The sequence below is a fragment of the Taudactylus pleione genome, unplaced genomic scaffold (genome assembly GCF_031769625.1).
Source record: "Taudactylus pleione unplaced genomic scaffold, aTauple2 ptg000114l, whole genome shotgun sequence".
Classification (NCBI taxonomy): domain Eukaryota; kingdom Metazoa; phylum Chordata; class Amphibia; order Anura; family Myobatrachidae; genus Taudactylus; species Taudactylus pleione.
In genome coordinates this window covers 8,526,337-8,547,500 of record NW_028284516.1, presented here as the reverse complement: position 1 = coordinate 8,547,500, position 21,164 = coordinate 8,526,337, and the positions used below count along the sequence as shown (strand labels likewise).

Below are 21,164 nucleotides of genomic sequence, written 5' to 3'. Positions count from 1 at the left end.
TTGTTAGGGCATGCTAACCGCAGTTAGCGTGCTGTAACCAGAATTTTAGACGGGTTTAGCCATTTTAAACGGCTAAACCTCGTCTTATAGGCGGCGAAGAGGGCGATAATTAATGAGCACCCAGAACAAATCAATAGCAAACTGGGGCTCATTAATTATCACGACCTAAAAAACATTTGAATCCCCCCAGAGTCTCTGGATTTAATAGAGGTGAAAAGGATACTTATGTTGCATTCTCACAGGATTTTGGCAGACTGACAGTTTTCCCTACAGTCAGCCTCAGTACCTGTGTAATTGAAGAGTGTCCCCATTTTTAGAGATTGTGTGACAGTGTTTGGCCATGACGAAGTTCAAACAAAGGTAAAAATCTAATCCTAGTTAAAGTACACTATCATGCCAAATTTGGTGGAGCTAGGACCAAAACTGTGGGCGTGCATAAAGGACAACCAGACGGACATGCTTTCTCACTTATTATATTTATATAGCACTTTTTTTCAGAAGGACTCAACGCACTTTACAGAAATCATGAACAAAATACAGAAATTAATATTTGCAGAAAATACAGAAACCATAAACATTATACAGAGGTTTAGATTTGCAGGAAATTAATAAAAAATGAACATACGGTCTGATTCTCAGTTGTATGCTGTTAGCGTCGCTGCTGTAATCTTACAGAACCCGTTCTGCACATGCGGAGAATGGTTCCTGCGCAACCGCAGATTCCCCGCCATAGGACTTGTATGCAAACCATCGTACCAGACAAATCATTTTATCATGTCAGAGAATAACCCCATTATTTACCTTATGAGCTGTTGAACAGGACTCGTTTATTTCCAGTGCTTTTCTTGCGAAGTGCAGAGATTCATAAATCAATCGCTTCTTCTCCGCAGCGCCAATTGTGCCGCGTTGACTTAGACAATTAGAAGCCCGGGACAGCCGCCAGAGAAGTTCAGCGTCCTCACTGAAAATTGAGTTTGTTATACAAGACTAATTGTCATGTTCAATTTTGTTTATCTTCATAGATTCAGTCATGTATCCTAGGTTGTCAGTACTTGTTGGTGCTCAGGATATACCACTTCAAACTTCAAGATATATGTAACAATTGCCTTTACCCTTAAGTTGCCCCAATCATGAACTGTGAAATGACTGGAGTGCAAGTGTGCAGTTTCCCAAATTAAGGTGGAAGAATGCATTTATTGGCAGCGCAGGGAAAATGTAGCCTTCCCAACATGAAGTCTTCTGGAGCTAAGGCAGATCTTTTTTTTACTTTTGGGCGGTGATGGCCATTCTACTCCAGCATGTACATGAAGGCTGTTACAATACAATTTACAATGGGGCCTCTAGAGAGGAGGCCAAGGGAGCCAGACATGATTAGTCTGAGCTCCTGCACCAGCATAGCTAATTTTAGTTCAATCTGCCGCCACCATTGCAGATCATTATTATATTAGCCTTCAGGGAATCACCTACTGCTAATACTTTAGTCAGCTGTAGGCTTTTGAGCTACTTATTAAGTGGAAATCTCCCCGTTATCCCCACTGTATTGGGCAGGCCCCCATCGTGACCTGGAAATGGTGTTCCGCTCGTCTGTATTACCCATGCAGCACTGGTCCTGGGGCCTTAAGAAATCGGTCTGCCACTGCTGGCCCTTCATAGCATTCCAGGTCTAAGCAGATTGCTGACCATTGCTGATCATACACCTATGCGTTCCAGCCTCCCCGCCACTATCTAATCTACTACTGTCTTTTCCTGGTAATCATTCTACCAGTTTTCATGAGTGATTGGGATAATGCAAAATGTGGATACCCAGCGCTGTGACTTATGTAATAATTTTCACACAGGTGAGGTAAGTTTACATGTCAAATAGTATTTGGGACTTTGGGGCCTATTCATCAACACTAAAATAAAGTTTTTAAGGACATTTTCCTTAATTAACGTTATTTTAGTATTCATGAACACACTTAGCACAGGCGATATCACTGATATCTCCTTGCTAAGTCCCTCTGCGTTAATTTCCACACTCCCCATACATTAGTATGGGGATATGGAAATTATGGTATTCATCAAATTCCGAAAATTATGTATTTTCGGAATTTGATGGTGTTACCATACACCACTGTGAGGTGGCGTATAGTAGGTAACACTTACGTGTTTCCAGCTGGACAGGTCCCCCGACGTCTCCCTCTGGCGCTCTGGTCTCTCCTCTGGCTCCGTCTGCTATGCTGACATTGTGTTCTCCCAGAACACAATAAAGTTTAGAAAAAAAATATATATTTTTTTTAATAAACAGTACTGTGTTCTGCTGGGAGAACACATGACAGTATAGCAGACAGAGCTGGAGGCTGCTGCGCGGGCAGGTAAGTGCTGAACAGGGGAGGTGAGCGGGGGGGAGGGGGGGCAGGTGAGCGGAGGGGGGGACAAAAACTTACCGCAGGTGTAGGCAGTGCTGCGCATGCGCTGGTTTTACAGATGTAACAGCGCATGCGCAGCACTGTTTCCAGCTGCGGTCAGTTAGAGCAGAGAGGGATAACTATCTATTTCCCGAAAAGCTGTCATCGCAAAAATGGCAGCTTTTCGGAGTAGATAGTTATGGAGAGGAGGAATGATGAATTCCTCCGCTAATTAGGTGGAACTCCATGCAAGTTCTAAACCTAATTACTTCCTGAGAAACTTTAGGTATGATGAATAGGCCCCTTAATACCGCAACACAAATGTCTTATATATCTTCCTCAATCGCTTGAGTGATCCTACAGAATCACTAGAAATACATTACTTCTGCAAGTCAGAATAAAAGTTCCAACTACTGAGACAAAGGGTAAATATATGTCCAAAATTGTATGATAGTCGAATCCTGAGAACTTTTGTGTCTTTATTCAGTAAACAAAATTTAGCACAGTCCCCATCTCCTATTGTATCACGTGTTGTATTCACTGAGCATTTAAAGGAGGTAATTACCAAACAAGTTCTTTATTAAAACATCAATATAACAGCAAAAATTGTGCTTTTCTCTATACATCTCAACAGCTAAAGAAATTATGGATAGAGCTCACCGGATCTGTGGTGGTCCCCCGTTAATACAGGTTTTTCGCTGGCTGGCTGGTGATGTAGATATAGCAAACCACAGCTCACTTCCCAAAAGTAGGGGTATTATTCGGGAATATGCGCCCGGTGATTGTGACAGCATGCTCTCCTCTCTCACCGCAGCTGTGCTCCCAATCTCCCCATAGTGGGTGATATCTCAAGTCTCAGCAGTCTAAAGGTGCCCACACGATATCGGATAGCGACCTGAACGCCTAGTGTGTGGGCATCTTTAAACAGAGCTATAGCGCCATCTGGGGTCACAGTTCTCCCGGCTTTATATCCAATATTATAGCTGTAGTTTCTAAATTGTGCCTTGTTCAAAAGTGCGCTTTTGAACAAGGCATATCATTTTAATCAGCAGAAGCTGCTTGTGCTATCTATTGACATAGCTGTGCAAATTAGCATTTGAAGGTAAAAAGTCACAAGAAAAGATGCTCGGCACTACCAAGTCACATGTAGCTCCCTTGGAATGTGTGGCGCGACTTGTAATCGCACGGAGGATAGATGTACGTGGACCCATCTGTAGTCTGCAAATAAAGTCTCTGCTTCTCTGCAGGTCTATCACCGTCTTGGCTTGGCTGCCACAGCTACACAAAGCACAGCTCAATCCTGGTGTGCTTCCCTGTCTCCTACAGGTATAGGCCCTGGTTTCATTAGCCTGCAGCTTAGCTGCTTCAATGTCCCAAAATCTGAGATTTGCGGTCCTCCCGCCTCCTGCAGGTCTGGACTGCAATGGCTTCCAGGCACACTGGGCTCTGTAGCTGCCAGTCCTCCTTGGACTCATTCCACATGCAGCCTGACTATTGGTCTGCTTTGTTAGCCCTCACCTGAGCTCTCGCCACAAGGCAGCCATTAGGTGAGCTCCCACACTCCGTTTCTACTCTTTGTGGACGGATCTCTCCTGCCCCACACAAAATCTGCTGCTCATCAGCCCCATCCTGGTGACTGGTGATCCTGTCACAATATATATATATATATATATATATATATATATATATATATATATACATTAGAGCTGTGCAGGTTCGGTTCTACTTGGTTCTTTTTAGCTATCCAAAACATGTGACAGCCGATAGTCAATAAGATGAATCCGGACTTGTGCTAATTTGTCGAAAAGAACCACTTAGAACCGAACCCGCACATCTCTAATTATATATATGTGTTGGAGCTCTCCACGTGCCCCTTTTATGCCAGCACACACTTCACATACTCCTTTTATACCATCAGAACACTTCATATGCCCCTTTGTGCCACCAGTTTCCTCCATGTACACCTTATGCCTTCAGGCCATGCCACATGCCCCTTATATTAGACTCCCCCACACCTCCCTTATATGCCATCACATATTCCCAATATGCACTTTATATGCAAACCCCCTCCACATCCCTTTAATGTTCCATCAGACAGCACTTGAATTTGTTGAAATAGATGAATTATCTCCCCTGTACCTGTCTTTGTACTGGATTAGAAATTCATATAACTTCTCGATCTCGTCACTGCCATGAAGATAGTCGGCTTGTTCCTTCACATCTTCAACTTCAAAAGAGAATAAAATGGTTTAATGTTATTATGTTCTTGCTATTGCTATTGCCCTATTGACATCATTTAATAATTTACCCTGAATGGGCTTATTCTATGATCCAACATTTTAAGAAAAAAGATGTACAGGTACCGTACCCAATATAATATAGCATATATGTATAATATATAATTCTGTGAAAGACTGTCTCACATTCCAGCTCAATGAATGGATCAATGAACAAACTGCAGCGGTGTAGCCCATAACCGATTTACCTTTTAATCATTTACAAATCACCTACAGTAATTTATGAGGCATTTACATGGGAGTCACAGTCAGGAAAACTAAGATTGTGAAAGTAATAGGTCACTACACAGAATATCACAGAGTTTTCACTTAACTGTAGAAAGAGATGCCTGCCAGTTTTATATTATTATTATTTTTTATTTATTTTTTACATTTCAACGGGGAAGACCACCAGCCTTGTAAAAAGTGGACATGTGGAGATGTTGCCTGTAGCAGCCAATCAGCTTCTACCTATCATTTAATAATTTTTTTAATGTTCTTGATAAATGCTATCTCAAAGCTGATTTGTTGCTATGGGTAAATTCTCCACTTGTCCTCTTCTCCACTCTTTAAAAGACTTGATATGTTTCCCCTCAAGTGTTAAATAAGCTGTCCGACTACCCAGCAGACCTCAGTATGAAATTAAAATTACATACCTCCCAACTTTTGGGAGGTGGAAGTCTGGACAATTGTGCGCTACCCCAAAATTAGGAATCGTGGTTTAGCTACCAGGCGGCATGGCCTCACAGGTAATGCTGTACCCGCAAGCCATGCCTCCGTTTTCGTCATGCCGTGGGCTTGCCCAGTGCTTCAGGACCTGTTGGACATTCCCCAGCCTCTCCTATAGCCGACACAAACAATGTGTAGATGATGCCTGCATGTATCAGAGTGTATCCCCAACTTAACCCCACACCCACAGGACACTTCGGCCCGCAGGTGGGACAGCGAGACAGTGCCTGAAAATTGGGACTGTCCAGGTGAAATTGGGACAGTTGAGAGGTTTGAAATTAATATCTAGAAAATGATCTGTTACTGAGATACTATGGGGTTTATGTATCAAGCAGTGAAAAGCGTGGAAAAGTGGACCAGTGGAGAAGTTGCCCATAGCAACCAATCAGCTCCTACCTTTGATTTTATAGACTGTACTTGATAAATGCTACTTCAAAGCTGATTGGTCGCTATTGTGATACCCAGGACTTAGTGGCCTTTCCTTCCGACACAAATTATTTTATTTTCCATTTGAATAGTAAGAGCTGGTAACACCATTAACAGAATTATTCAACCAGTCACTAGCTACTGGAGTAATTCCAGAGGACTGGAAAAGAGCAAACGTTGTCCCACTGCACAAAAAGTGGAAGCAAGGAAGAGGCAAGCAACTACCGACCAGTGAGCCTTACATCAGTAGTAGGGAAATTGATGGACTCTTAAAAGAAAGAGTCGTAGATTATTTCAAATCCAGCAATTTGCAGGATCCCAAACAGCATGGATTTACTGGGGGGAGATTATGTCAAACAATCTTATTGACTTTTTTGACTGGGTGACTAAGGAAATAGATGAAGGGGGGGAGGGCATAGATATAGCTTATCTAGACTTTAGTAAGGCTTTTGACACTGTTCCACATCACAGACTGTTAAATAAACTGGAAAGCATGGGATTGGATACAAAGATATTTGAATGGATAAGATCATGGCTGCAGGATAGGAAACAGAGAATTATAGTAAACGGAGTGCAGTCTCAAGAGGGAAATGTTACCAGTGGAGTACATCAGGGATCTGTACTTGGACCAGTGCTTTTTAATATCTTTATTTGTGACATTGCAAATGGTATTGAAGGGAAACTATGCCTTTTTGCAGATGACACAAAGGTATGCAAGAGGGTAGACACACCACGAGGGGTAAAACAATTGATTGATGATCTAGGTAGACTATAGCAGGGGTACGGAACCTTTTTTCTGCTGAGGGCCATTTTGATTTATAAAATATTATTTGTAGGGCCGACGCAGGTCACGACCCATCCGTGTGATGTTACACGGGAGCGGGGTCACAATCGCCGGTGATTACAGGCAACACAAGCGGCTAATGTATGCACATTAATTGGACAGCTGCCCAGTGCCGCTCTGGCTCACTTTCCTCTACCCTGCACTGTGTGCTGCATGTGATGTCACACAGAGAGCAGATAGGAGCCGAGAAGCTGAGGTGCGCATGGAGAAGGTACAAAAATATAAAGTAAGTCCTGTGCCAGTGCTACAGCAGTCCCGTGGAGGGGGGGTGCCGGAGAGGGGTTGTTGTTGTTAGTTCCTACCACTATATACCCACTATAGCAGTCCAGTGGGAGGGCATCCACTAGAAAGGGGGGGGTTGGTAGTTTTAGAAACTTCACAGTGTATACCATCTACAGTAGTCCGGGTGCCGACCGCTTGGGGGGGAGGGGGGGGGGATACTTTCCAGCACTACACGCCCTCTAGAGTAGTCTGGTGGGTCTGGGGCTGCCAGTCTGAGCTGCGATTAGCAGAGAGTGGCTTCCAGTGCAAGTGGCTGCTCTGCCTTCCGGACAGTCCTACAAGGCCTGCCACTTCCATTGCACAGGCACTGGGACCTGGCCGACTAAACCAGCAGCAGTGGCAGCCACCCTCATGCAAGAGGATAGGAGCCGCTGCTGCACCCAACTGTCCCGATTTTGGCAGGACATTAGTGAACTGATAAAGTTTTAAAAAGTTGAATATAAGGAGGAAAAATTACAAATAATGTAAGGGGAATTAATCAGGAATGAAAATACAGTGTTAGGATTTGTTTGAGGAAGGAGGGGCCCCAAACCGGTATCTTATTAAGGGCCTCATGAGGTCTAAATATGCCTCTGGTTGCTATGGGCAACTTCTCCATTGGTCCACGTCTCCACGCTTTTCACTGCTTGACACATAAACCCCTATTTCTTATATTATTCTTATAATACCACATAAATAGAACATTAGACAGAATACCTTTAACACTGGCATATACTACTGAGTGTTTACTCTTCCATCTGTATGACTGGGCGGCCAGCAATGAGAGAGACGACAAGACAAGACCCCGTCCCAGCAAGGTCACTTTCCCTGGAACCTGTGGTGGAAAGAAATCACTGTTACTGCAATTTATAGATCATTTTGTTGTAAATCTACCATGACTCTCTGACTGGCACAACACATGTACAGGTCATACATGCCAGATATGTGCAGCACACAGGTACACGTGTAACATGTAATAAATGTGATATGGAGCGACAGCAGAGAACACAGGGCTCTGGAATAAGGACCAGTATACAGACCAGCAGGAACAACCTATACACAACATAAACATTCAATAGGACCAAATATCCCAATCTTTATACAGCTTTGTCTGCAGCTTATAGCGGGATGTAGTTGATAGACCAGCGGACTAAATGCCGCGGGTCTATATCCGACACCAGAAGACCAACGCCTATCTTTATCCTGACGCCGGAGTGCCAAAGGACCGATCAAGTTGAGTCCGGCTGTCCCTAGCACTTAGCAGCGGGGGGGGTTAGGTTTAGGCAACCCCGGGCAAGGTTAGGCCAGGGGAAGATTGGTTTAGGGTTAGGCGCCGCTGGGGGGAGGCTAGGGATAGGCACCCCCCGGGAGGTTTAGGGTGCGGGGGAGGGGGGATTAGGTTTAGGCACCCCCGGGGGGGACTTTAGGGTTAGGCACCCCTAAGGGAGGGTTAGTGTTGGGGGGGGGCGGGGGGGGATGGTTAGGTGACTTACCTGCCGCTGTCGGGATTTCCGCGGATTTGAACCGCTGCCAGCATTTCAATCCAATTTCCTTATAGCACCTGGGCTTATCTACCAGCTCACAGCTTAGACCACAGCTACCTATAATCTAGAGAGGGGGACATCTCTAAGGTGGGGAGATTGACGTAGATAGAGTTCTCCTTTAATAAGGTTAAAGTTCTAAAATTTGACTTAGGACCTGATTTTGATGCGGACGCTATTTTGATGTTCACGCAGTTCAGCAATTATCAGTGGACTGCGCATGCGTCTTAGCCACAATGCGCACGCGCAGCGATTGATGTGACTACGGTTGTAGTGAGGATTTATTCATAATTAACTGAGACAGGGGCCGTTTTGTGGGCGGTAACAGGGAGTGGTGGCAAGAACACGGGCGTGTCGTGACCATTTTCTGGGCATGCATTTGCCTTCATCTGCGATCCCGTATGCAAAAAATATGGCGCCCTTGTCAAAGTTCAGGCAGCCATGCTGCGCGACCATAGGTTTACTCAGATGGTCAATTCCAAGGATCTGCGACCACAGCTGCTTACTTGGATCTGCAAGGCTGCCAGTGGGCGTATCAATACATTTCTAGGTGACTGCAGTATTAGCATATTTTCGCACTAGGGCATTTGCATATTAAATGGCAGCTGCTAATGCATTAGTGTCCATCCCTGAATCAGGTCCTTAGTACATTACTATTATTATTATTTATATGGTACATGTCTCTAGAACCGTATATGGAGAGTTACAATAGAATAAACAAACAATATAAAAAGGGTTCAAACAGAAATACAGAGACAGAAATCAAACAGATAAAAAAAAATAAAGATGAGGATAGTTACTGACAGTATCACTCAGTGGGGGGAATTCAATTGTTTATGTCAGGGCGTCTTATTTCTCTGCCCTGTATTCTTCGCCATCATCGCGGCTAATCATCCGGCTGGATTAAATAGTTTTGTTGTCACTTTTATGTGGGCGTTTAGCATTGGTGGGCGGCAATGTGCGCTTCTTCCCGTCCAGACTGGTTCTTCCCCGCCGGGAGTGCAATGTGGATGCGCTACTGTGTCGCCGCTTTCCCTCCCTCCACCAACCTACACAGGACCCGCCGTCCCCTATGTTAATTAAAGATTTTTGGGGGGGAAGAGACTGAAGCGGGGAGATAAAGCTATGCACAGATTGCAGGGGGCTGCATGTAATAATGGGGGGGGAGCAAAGTGGTGAAGATGGCAGAAACTGGATTTATTAAGCAGTGGTGCCTTTGTTGTCAGTCTTGGACCCCACAATTTATGATGGCATCCCTGGTGGCTATGTGCAGAGCCGGATTAAGTGGGGGGCTCAGGAGGCCCCCCTGGCCTAAGTGTAGAGACTGGCGCCGGCCGGTCCCGCATGTGACCACTGAGTTCCTACTGCAGAGTGTCCGGCAGTGCTATTGCTGCTATTGCAGTGGACACAGGGCTTCATTCAGCAAGGACCGCAGCGGGGATTCGCATGCTCCCTGCCACAGTGAAAATATTCTAATGAATGCATATGCAGAACGGGAGACCAGATTTATATGAAGTGACCCGCCGTCAATCAGAGGAGTACATAATTGAAGGGTATGTACCCGATCATCAATTGACTTACATTTGCAGTGTACTGGTATTGGCCACGGGATGTAGTCTAATACCGCCACCGTCATCCCAAAGGTAAGTATCGGGGTGTTAGGGTAAGGTTAGGGTGCAGGTCAGGATTAGGCACTAGGGGGAGGGTTAGGGTTAGACACTGGGGAGGGAGTGTTAGGATTAGGGTGTGGGAAGGGGGGTTAGGTTTAGGCACTAGGGGGAGAGATTAGGTTTGGGTACCGGGGAGGGAGTGTTAGGGTTAGGGTGCTGGGAGGGGGAGGTTACGGTTAGGCACCGGGGAGGGAGGGTAGGGGTTAGGGTTAGTCTTACTTTGATTCCTTATGGGTGTCGGGATTCTGACTGTCAGCATGCCACTGTCATTATTCTGACCAGTTTGACGTCATGGCGTCAAACTGCGCCGCTGCTGCCGGAAGAGAGGAGCCCGCTGCCCGCCCGCTGCTAGAAGAGAGGAGCCGTCAAGAGAAAGGCAAGGGAAGCGAGAGAGCTGCCTGGGGACAGAAGTGAGGGTGACTGGCTGGCTGGGGACGGAAGAGGGGCTGGCTGGCTGGGGACAGAAGTGGGGGGGTGGCTGGCTGGGGACAGCAGAGGGGGTGGCTGGCTGGGGACAGAAGAGGGGGTGGCTGGCTGGGGACATTAGTGGGGGTGGCTGGCTGAGGACAGAAGTGGAGGCTGGCTGGTTAGGGACACAGAACTGGGGGTGGTTGGCAGTCTGAGGACACAGAACGGAGGGCTGGCTGGCTGTGGACACAAAAGGGCACAGGCTGTCTTGGGATACAAAAGGGGGGACAGGCTGTCTTGGGACACAGAAGGGGGGCAGGCTGTCTGGGGACAGAGAAGGGGGAGCAGGCTGTCTGTGATCACAAAAGGAGGTAAGCTGTCTGAGGACAAAGAAGGGGGGAAGGCTGTCTGGAAACACAGAAGGGGGGCAGGTTGTCTGGGGACACAGAAGGGGGGCTGGCTGTCTGGGGACACAGAAGGGGGGGCAGGCTGTCTAGGGGCACAGAAGGGGGGAAGGCTGTCTAGAAACACAGAAGGGGGAGCAGGCTGGCTGGGGACACAAACGGTGGGGCTGGTTGGCTGGAGACACGTGCTCTTTTCTGTGGGGGAGTAATGTTATTTATCTCTGTAGGGAGTAATGTTATTTATCTCTGTGGGGGAGTAATGTTATTTATCTCTGTGGGGGAGTAATGTTATTTATCTCTGTGGGGGAGTAATGTTATTTATCTATGTGGGGAGCAATGTTATTTATCTCTGTGGGAAGTAATGTTATTTATCTCTGTGGGGAGCAATGTTATTTATCTCTGTGGGGAGTAATGTTATTTATCTCTGTGGGGAGCAATGTTATTTATCTCTGTGAGGAGTAATGTTATGTATGTCTGTGGGGAGCAATGTTATTTATCTGTGTGGGGAGCAATGTTATTTATCTGTGTGGGGAGCAATGTTATTTATCTGTGTGGGGAGCAATGTTATTTATCTGTATGGGGAGCAATGTTATTTATCTCTGTGTGGAGCAATGTTATTTATCTCTGTGGGGAGCAATGTTATTTATCGGTGTGGGAAGCAATGTTATTTATCTGTGTGGGGAGCAATGTTATTTATCTGTGTGGGGAGCAATGTTATTTATCTGTGTGTGGAGCAATGTTATTTATCTCTGTGGGGAGCAATGTTATTTATCTCTGTGGGGAGCAATGTTATTTATCTGTGTGGGGAGCAATGTTATTTATCTGTGTGGGGAGCAATGTTATTTATCTCTGTGGGGAGAAATGTTATTTATCTCTGTGTGGAGTAATGTTATTTATCACTTTTGGGGAGTAATGGTATTTTTTCTATTGGGGAGCAATGTGTTTTTTTCCCTGTGGGGGGGAACTACTGATGGTGTACCTTGGAAATTTTAACAGGTCTTGCTGTCCCTAATTCTGTGGTATGTTAACGTTATTTATTCATAAAGTAGTCTTTTCATTTGAGACCACGCTCCTTATCGTGAGACCACATTTACTATCTTAAGATTTTTTTTGTGGGGGGGGGACTGGTACTGTTGTCTTATGCGGCTATGCGGCCATCATAGTTAGTGCCCGAGCTGTATCTCGCCGATGTGGAGTTACAGGTCCCGTGAGTTGATGTCATAAACTCGTGAATCCCTCTCTCTCTCTGCTCATGCTCGCCGGCAGTCTGGGAGGAGCACTGCAGTGTGTGTACTGGACTGCGTGACTGGTAATGGGGGAGAGAGCGTGGAGCTGCGCACCTTGTTCCTGATTTTTATTTATTTTTTTGGTGGAGGTGGGGCTGTCACCTGGTTGTATGTAGACACTAATCCTGCAAAAAGTATCATAGGGGTTCACACTAAGCCTCAAAAATATAAAAACGTATTGGACAGATATTTCTATCACATTATAAAAAATAATGCAGATATCACCTTAATGCCAGTGTCCCGTCATGCTTATTGGCTATACATTAGTAGATTGTAGTGCAATACTACTATGCTCAGGATTATCTCTTGTTATCATTATAGTCTTTAATGTTCCATAGATCACACTAGGGGTGAATGGCTCTGCTTACACTATTCCAATGTCCATGGTGCGGCTGGAAAGATAATTGTGACACAATGTATGGGCTGTGATTCACCATAGACTTATTACGTAACTAATCGTTTAAGGTAATTGGGGTTTTGGAGTATGAGAAAAACATGTAACTTGCCGACATTTTGGCTGCCAGATCAGCATAGTGGGGGGAGTGGGGCAGCCGGGGATATTACCTGGCATTATGGGTGCAGAATGGGGCGTAGTCAATGCAAGTTGGACATAGTTAACCTGTATTACATGCACAGAACTGAATGTGTATATCCCCCGTATGCAGAGTTGCGGTTTGCCCGAACATATCCATACACCTTCTTCAGTGCGGACTTGCACCAGCCTATACTTGGCAGAAAATATACGCCTGTTTGTAGTTATGCTATAGCCCGCAGTTGCTTAGACACTCCCTCACTGTACCTTGGGCCTGATTCAGACCCGGACGCTAAGCCGCGATCACACGCTATGGGCGATTGTCGCTCATCTGCGCATGCATCACAGTGCGCGTGCGCAAGTCAGTCACTGCGATGGGGAATCATGCGCTCGTTGTACACAGACTGAGCGATAATTTGAGTGACAGTTAGTGCCTTTTGTGGGTGGTGTTACGGGAAGGTCTATGAAAATGGGGGTGTGGATGTGTGAGCGCAGGCGTGCCTGTGTGTTCTAACGGCTTTTCAGGGGCGTGCATAATGAGCTTGGAGGCGTCATTGTACACGTCACCTGGTTGTATTTCAGCCTGCAGTGATCGCAGTGTTTGCGGAAGGGTAGGGTCTACCTCAATGGCTACGAGCAGCTCCGATGGCTCTCGATGTTACTGATATTACATACACTTCCTGGAGATGACATGTGCTGCAAAGAAAAAGGGGCGTTTTTAGACCAGCGTGTGTTCGCTCTGCTGTCGCTCTCTAAGACATAGAGGGCGTCCTTAAGCCTTGCCGTGAGATTGCGGAATTTGCATACCCTGCCCCTGATGGCTGCGAAAGTGCGCTGCTTTGTTTCCGGGTCTGAATCGTCCCCCTTGTCTTCGTGAGAAATTCCTGTTGTAGCCCATTTAAACCTTCCCACTTGTAAGTGGAGATGAGCTTGTAATGCGTATGACTGTGCATCGCCTGTTAGCGTATGCTCGGTTATAGGGCATGAGCCGTGCAAAAACATACAAATTAACGCTCCGCAAACAGGACTACATTCAACTTTGCATCAGGCCCCACGTGAGCATCTCTATTATTCAAAAGCTGAAACAACGGGGTATTATTATGCTTAATTTATGTGGCACCACAAGGGGTCCACAGCGCCTTACATAGTACAGTAACAGAAACAGTGGGAACATAACAAGAAAAAAGTGAAAAAGACTTACAGTACAAAAGAATACAGAACATAGGATATAATCTATATAAATGCTGCTGCAAATGCAGTCATAAACATGGCCAATAAAGTCTGGCCCTGCGGAAAATACACATTTACAGTAGCATTGCCATGGGGAACATTTACAGTAGCATTGCCATGGGGAACAACCAAATGACTACAGTACTGCATGGTGTTCAATGTGTGGAGGGGAAGGGGGTCATATTTGGGGTCTGATTTTTAATGAGCGAGGAGGGGCAGTCAGATTTGGGGTCTGATTTTAAATCTGATTATTATATAAAGGTCTCTGTTATGCTGTCTGTATTGAGCAGAGGTCACTAGAAGAGGCTGCTTTGTCACATGGGGCTGGAAGGTGATGTTGTCACGACCCTGTCTAGTTGTCACCTTTTTGCCTTGAGACTTACCCCTGTCAGCTGCCCCATGGATCTGTGTGTGTAATTTGCCTGAAGGATTTGCTCTGATTATTGCACCTGGTCTCTCCTCTGTGAGCACTGCTAGCCCTGATTGGAATCGCAGGTTTGGTTCTGATTCTCAGAGCTGCAGAGATGAATACTCCCTTTGCATGTTGTGCCTTCCACCACTCAGAATGCTACTACCAGACCACCTGTCCGTATCCACCAATTGCTGCCAGACCCATGGTATATATATCCTCTCCTGATAGCATTCTGGGATGAACATCTCGTCTTCCCGTGGTGTATGGTTCATGCTGTTTCTGCATTTCAAGTGTATCCCTGAAACCTGTTACAGCTACACCTGGCAATCCAGTTAACCTGCTGGCAGCAACCCCTGGTGCATCCCGTAAACCTGCTACAGTAATACCTGGCATCCAGTCATCCTGTTACAGCAATACCTGGCCTGTGCTCTGCTGCTAGTCCTACTCCTGGTTGGTCCTTGGCACTCTGTAAACCTGCATCGTGTCACCTTGCCTTGCTTCCTGCTGTGGATCAACTCCTGCCCCTTTTACCTACCTACTCCCTCCCTGAACCTAAAATTCCCAAACCTACCCATTCCTTCCTGAAACCTGTTATTCCCAATTATCATATCCAGCCTGCACCTGAGTTCCAACCTTGTCTCAGCATTTCCGGATCACCCTGTTTAATCCTCATCTCAGCATTACCTGATTTCCCTTCAGCCGTTGTCACGTTATTCCAGTTCAGTCCACTATGTTCCAGTCCAGAGTCAAGTTCCAAGCTCATCAGTTCTATCCACGTAGCCACCCAGCTACCAGCGTCTAGCCACGGCTATCCAGCAGCTCCACGTAGCCACCCAGCTACCAGCGTCTACCCACGGCTATACAGCCGCTCCACGTAGCCACCCAGCTACCAGCGTCTACCCGCGGCTAACCGGCTGCTCCACGTAGCCACCCAGATACCAGCGTCCACCCACGGCTATTCAGCCGCTCCACGTAGCCACCCAGCTACCAACATCTACCCACGGCTTCCCAAGCCACAACAAGTAGCTTCCACGCTACCATCCGTCTGCAAGCCCATCTACTAGTAAGCCGACCAGCTCAGTCAGCGGCGCAAAGACTTACAGCTCTGTCTCTATTGTGGGAGTTCTGACCACTTCATTAAAGACTGTTTTCTTTGCAACTCCAGCAGTGGTTCTAAGTGTCAACGTCTCAGTGACCGTTCCGGCTCCAGCCCGGATTCTGCCCGTTCCGGCTCCAGCCCGGATTCTGCCCGTTCCGGTCCCAGCCCGGATTCTGCCCATTCCGGTCCCAGCCCGGATTCTGCCCATTCCGGTCCCAGCCCGGGTTCTGCCCATTCCGGTCCCAGCCCGGATTCTGCTTGTCCCAACAGGGGACTTCAGTCAGCAGCCCCAGGAGAGGATTTCAAGTCCCGTATCCCAGGAAGGGGTTTCAAGTCCCATTCCCCAGAAGGGGATCTCAAGTCTGGCACCCCAGGAGGGGGTCTCAAGTCTCGCGCCCCAGGAGGGGGTCTCAAGTCTCGTGCCCCAGGAGGGGGTCTCAAGTCTCGCGCCCCAGGAGGGGGTCTCAAGTCTCGCGCCCCAGGAGGGGGTCTCAAGTCTCGCACCCCAGGTGGGGGTCTCAAGTCTCGTGCCCCAGGAGGGGGTCTCAAGTCTCGCGCCCCAGGAGGGGGTCTCAAGTCTCGCGCCCCAGGAGGGGGTTTCATGTTCCTGTTATAAGGGAGAAGTGTCTTGTACTACAAAATCTGATCATGATTCCTGTTCAGCGTCTCCTGCAAATATCGTTTCAGAAGATTATAATCTCTGTAACCTGTTCTCAGCTTTGATTGTTGATGCTACTGTCTCTAGCTCCCCAGGACTCTTTCCAGTTCCATCAGTTGGTCCGAATACCGAACATCTGTCAGCTTCTGTTGTTTTGACTCCTCATAAATCGGAGCATCCTCAAGTCTCTTCCAGCCCTGCACCTGAATGTGCTCCACAGTCCTTGAACACACAGGATTCGTCGGATACTTCACCATGCATTTATTTTGATGGGAACTTATCTCAATACTATGCTTTATTGAAACAATTCTTCGGTATGATGAATTCTTCTTTGCCATGTGGAGTCAAGTCTACTAATATGGTAGAGTTTATTATCTCATCTTTTCAAGGTAAAGCTTGGGACTGGGTTGCCCCTATTTACAACTCCAAAGATCCAATGCTTCAAAATATAAACACTTTCAGTGAAGCTGTTGTCAAAGAATTTGGTCCTTACCCTGTAAACCAAAATTCTAGCGAAGTTCTCAGTTCCAAAATATTGTCCAAGCACTCTGTTTGTGCTACCAAGAATTCGTCCTCCACTCCTCTGAAATCTGAACAAGGTCAAGTTTTCAAGGGCCAGCGTGCCGAATTCCAGGCATCCCAAGAGAGCAGCACTTTTGAATCTGTAACCCAGAACTTGACTTGTGCACACACCTCCTTGTCCCCTTTCTGCTACTGTTCCTCCAAAAATTCTGATCCTGTCCTTCCCAGCCACATATTTCCACAGGAGTTACCAAAGATTCCTGGTCCGTTGGTTGGCACAAAACGTTCTCGCAGCAAAAAGAATCGGCGAAGGTCTTGAACTATCTCCTTTGTAGACTTTCCACTCCAAGTATCCCAAGAAATTGAGAATTGGGAAGATGTCTGAAGAAAGTTTTTGTTTTGGTGTCCGGAGTCCACCCATAAAGAGGGGGGTACTGTCACGACCCTGTCTAGTTGTCACCTTTTTGCCTTGAGACTTACCCCTGCCAGCTGCCCCATGGATCTGTGTGTGTAATTTGCCTGAAGGATTTGCTCTGATTATTGCACCTGGTCTCTCCTCTGTCTGTGAGCACTGCTAGCCCTGATTGGAATGGCAGGTGTGGTTCTGATTCTCAGAGCTGCAGAGATGAATACTCCCTCTGCATGTTGTGCCTTCCACCACTCAGAATGCTACTACCAGACCACCTGTCCGTATCCACCAATTGCTGCCAGACCCATGGTATATATATCCTCTCCTGATAGCATTCTGGGCCTGAACATCTCGTCTTCCCGTGGTGTATGGTTCATGCTGTTTCTGCATTTCAAGTGTATCCCTGAAACCTGTTACAGCTATACCTGGCAATCCAGTTAACCTGCTGGCAGCAACCCCTGGTGCATCCCGTAAACCTGCTACAGTAATACCTGGCATCCAGTCATCCTGTTACAACAATACCTGGCCTGTGCTCTGCTGCTAGTCCTACTCCTGGTTGGTCCTTGGCACTCTGTAAACCTGCATCGTGTCACCTTGCCTTGCTTCCTGCTGTGGATCAACTCCTGCCCCTTTTACCTACCTACTCCCTCCCTGAACCTAAAATTCCCAAACCTACCCATTCCTTCCTGAAACCTGTTATTCCCAATTATCATATCCAGCCTGCACCTGAGTTCCAACCTTGTCTCAGCATTTCCGGATCACCCTGTTTAATCCTCATCTCAGCATTACCTGATTTCCCTTCAGCCGTTGTCACGTTATTCCAGTTCAGTCCACTATGCTCCAGTCCAGAGTCAAGTTCCAAGCTCATCAGTTCTATCCACGTAGTCACCCAGCTACCAGCGTCTAGCCACGGCTATCCAGCAGCTCCACGTAGCCACCCAGCTACCAGCGTCTACCCACGGCTATACAGCCGCTCCACGTAGCCACCCAGCTACCAGCGTCTACCCGCGGCTAACCGGCTGCTCCACGTAGCCACCCAGATACCAGCGTCCACCCACGGCTATTCAGCCGCTCCACGTAGCCACCCAGCTACCAACATCTACCCACGGCTTCCCAAGCCACAACAAGTAGCTTCCATGCTACCATCCGTCTGCAAGCCCATCTACTAGTAACCCGACCAGATCAGTCAGCCTACCTACCGGTCTCAGTCCAGTCCCTCCAAGTTCCTTCTGGTCACATTCCAAAGTCTCAAGTTTCCAGTTCCATTCACTCAACACCAAAGGCAGTTCTCACTGCTACCCACTTCTTATAGTAAAAGAGCTATTCATCTACATCATCTGTGGTTCCAGTCATGCCGGCCTCCATTGAAACCCGATCACCACCTGAGACAGGTAACTCGCAGACACCAATCATGACAGATGTATTTGTTTAAATCTCTTTAGCATAACATTTGTTGATATAGGGCCTGATTCACTACAGATCGCTATTTTGATCGCAGCTGCGATTACGCTCGCAGACCCGCTGTGAAAATATGCTAATGAATGCTATTGCAATGCCGTCGCACAGCCACCATAGAGACGCCCACTACCGCTATCTCACATCCGTAATACCTTGCAGTCCTGCATATACATTAGACTTTACTCAGAAATTGCTCAAGCTGCGTATGTCGTCGCAGTGGCTAATTTATGCACGCTGTTCAATTTATGCAGTGGCTAATTTATGCATGCAACGCCATTCAAACGTACAGACACGCCTGCGTTACTCAAACCACACCCACATCACCACCCCCAGACCCTCACAGCTTCTCACTCTGCGATGGATTCGTATCTGCATAGGTGACCGCAATGCTATCTCACGCACGTGCACTGCACCATCGGCCAATCTGCGAATGTTTCCTTTCTCTGTAGGTGACCGGAATGCTAACTCACGCACGCTCACTGCACCTTTGGCCGATCTGCGTACGCTGTTGCACATACGAGCAGTAATGAATCAGGCCCATAGTTCAATGGCTATTAAAACCATACCCACATTGGATACATCACGCCTGCAGGGTTTGTCATGTTTATTTTTCTATCACAGTTGCTGGGGGCCACTTGCTTGTGTCTCCCCCCCGCCATGCTGAAAGTTGATAGCCAGCCCCTTATCACTATGTATGATTGTTTGCATGCAGTACAAAGGAATGGAGAGGACCTGCAGCCATAAATAGAGTTTAAAGCTAAAAAGAGTTGAAATGGTTTAATTTCTTCCCTTCCCAATAACAGCTTTCCACCAGGTGATTCTTTGGGGTGATATGCAGTGGCCACGGCTAGATGTGAGTGCCGGGACCCTGCTGAGTACAGTAAGGAGTTGGGTGTACCCCAAAGTAGGGAGGGAGGGAATTTAGAAAAATATTTACAAGGAAAACTCCTCAGAGATTCGTCCCTGTATTGCTTTGTGTATGAGAGTCTATCAGTTTCTATTTTCTTCCATATTCTCATGATGAACATATACTAGCAATGGTTTATTTTATTAAACTGCTGCAGAGGAGACACTTAAATCCACTTGGAGATGAAACACTGAACCTACAGTACATGGCTACTTCTCCGCACTTAGGGCCTGATTCAGACACGGACGCTAATGCGATCGCAGCCGCAATTTTGCACAGGCCGCAGCTGCGAATAAATGCGAATAGTTCCTAAGCTTACCCGAGCATAGGGACGCCCACTGCTGCCTTCTCAGCTGCGTCCGATGATGCATACCAGCGTAATTATTGGTACAGTAACATTGAAGCACATCGACCAGCCATGCAGCCTTTGCAGAAGGTCTGACCTGACTCAAATACAGCGTCTCTCCTGATACGCAGAGAGCTCTCATGCTGCGTTAGAGATCGCAATGGCTAATTTATGCACGTCCATGTAACGGCATATAAACTAGGGATGTGCAGGCTCGGATATGGACAAACATCAAGAGTCCATGGAAGATGATGTTTGTCGATGAAAGATGACGTTTTGCCTCTTTCTGAGACCCAATTTTTGGAGGGAAAAATCCGAACTTGGCGTGCAAATTCTAACATGTCCGAGCCTGCACATCCCTAATATAAACGGTAAGACACACCTGCATTTTTCTAACCACCTCCCCATTACCTCCCCCAAATCACCTTCCACTCACATTGCGAATGGGTTCTCTGTGCGTGTGGAATCGCAAGACGTTTTAAGCGCGTGCGCAGTGTGACTTTGATGCATTCACAATAGCATTCACTTTGTAAGGTGCTGCAGAACACTTGTGGCGCCATATAAATAAATGATAACAATAACAATAGCAAAAAACTGATCGCTCTGTAAAACTCGGCACTGCGTACATCTCTGAATCAGGCCCTTAGTTATTACGCATGCCTGCTGCAGGTACATACTGTATAATGCTCTATATACGTGTGGCCTGCAGGTACATACATATAAATACTTTATATCCGTGTGGCCTGTAGGTTCATACTGTATAAATACTGTATATCCGTGTGTTGGCATTAGCTACTGTGAGAATTCACAGCATATTATTTGATAACGTTGCTACAACCGATGGGAAAAGTGATAAGACATTAATTTGATTTAATTCGGCATAGCACGACTAGAAGGGCTGCTTAATGTGCAAGGAGGCTAGATGTATGAGAACACATCTGTACTATATTATAAGCACATATCACAGAATTATATACCCCCCCACACCTCTTACATGATGGGGCACAGCACGGGCACAGCTCCTGCTCGGTATCCTGGTGATAGGTCTGCGAGGGATGCTCTGTAACCAGCCTATGCTCCGCGCCACCACAGACATACTGATCAGTGTCTCCACTTCCAAATTCCAGATTTCCTGATCTCCTCCTGTTTTTTCTTGGCCAAAATCTCAAATTTCCCTGGAATTTTCCCTGTCACAAATTGCACATAAAATGCTGCAGTACTTACTGTACATAAATGTATATATTTAACATGAAAGCGAATAAAACTAAGTTCCCTGAGTGATTTCCCTTGTTATTTCAGCGTATAAATAAGCTAGAGAGTGAGAGGCTGCTGCATACACTGTCATCTCCCTGCCCCTCC

The 21,164-nt window shown here is 46.7% G+C and overlaps 1 protein-coding gene across 1 annotated transcript in view; it reads right to left on the bottom strand.

The window, feature by feature from the left end:
- Positions 1-20,901, bottom strand: part of LOC148524935 (regulator of microtubule dynamics protein 1-like) — a 58,417-nt gene extending 37,516 nt beyond the window's left edge. Inside the window, exons 1-4 of the mRNA XM_088471525.1 lie at positions 20,800-20,901; positions 7,641-7,758; positions 4,527-4,614; positions 802-961 (exon numbers count right to left, since the gene is read on the bottom strand). Of these exons, the coding sequence (XP_088327651.1) occupies positions 802-961; positions 4,527-4,614; positions 7,641-7,758; positions 20,800-20,901 (468 nt within the window). The remainder of the gene's footprint in view (positions 1-801; positions 962-4,526; positions 4,615-7,640; positions 7,759-20,799) is intronic.
- Positions 20,902-21,164: the final 263 nt, after the last annotated feature.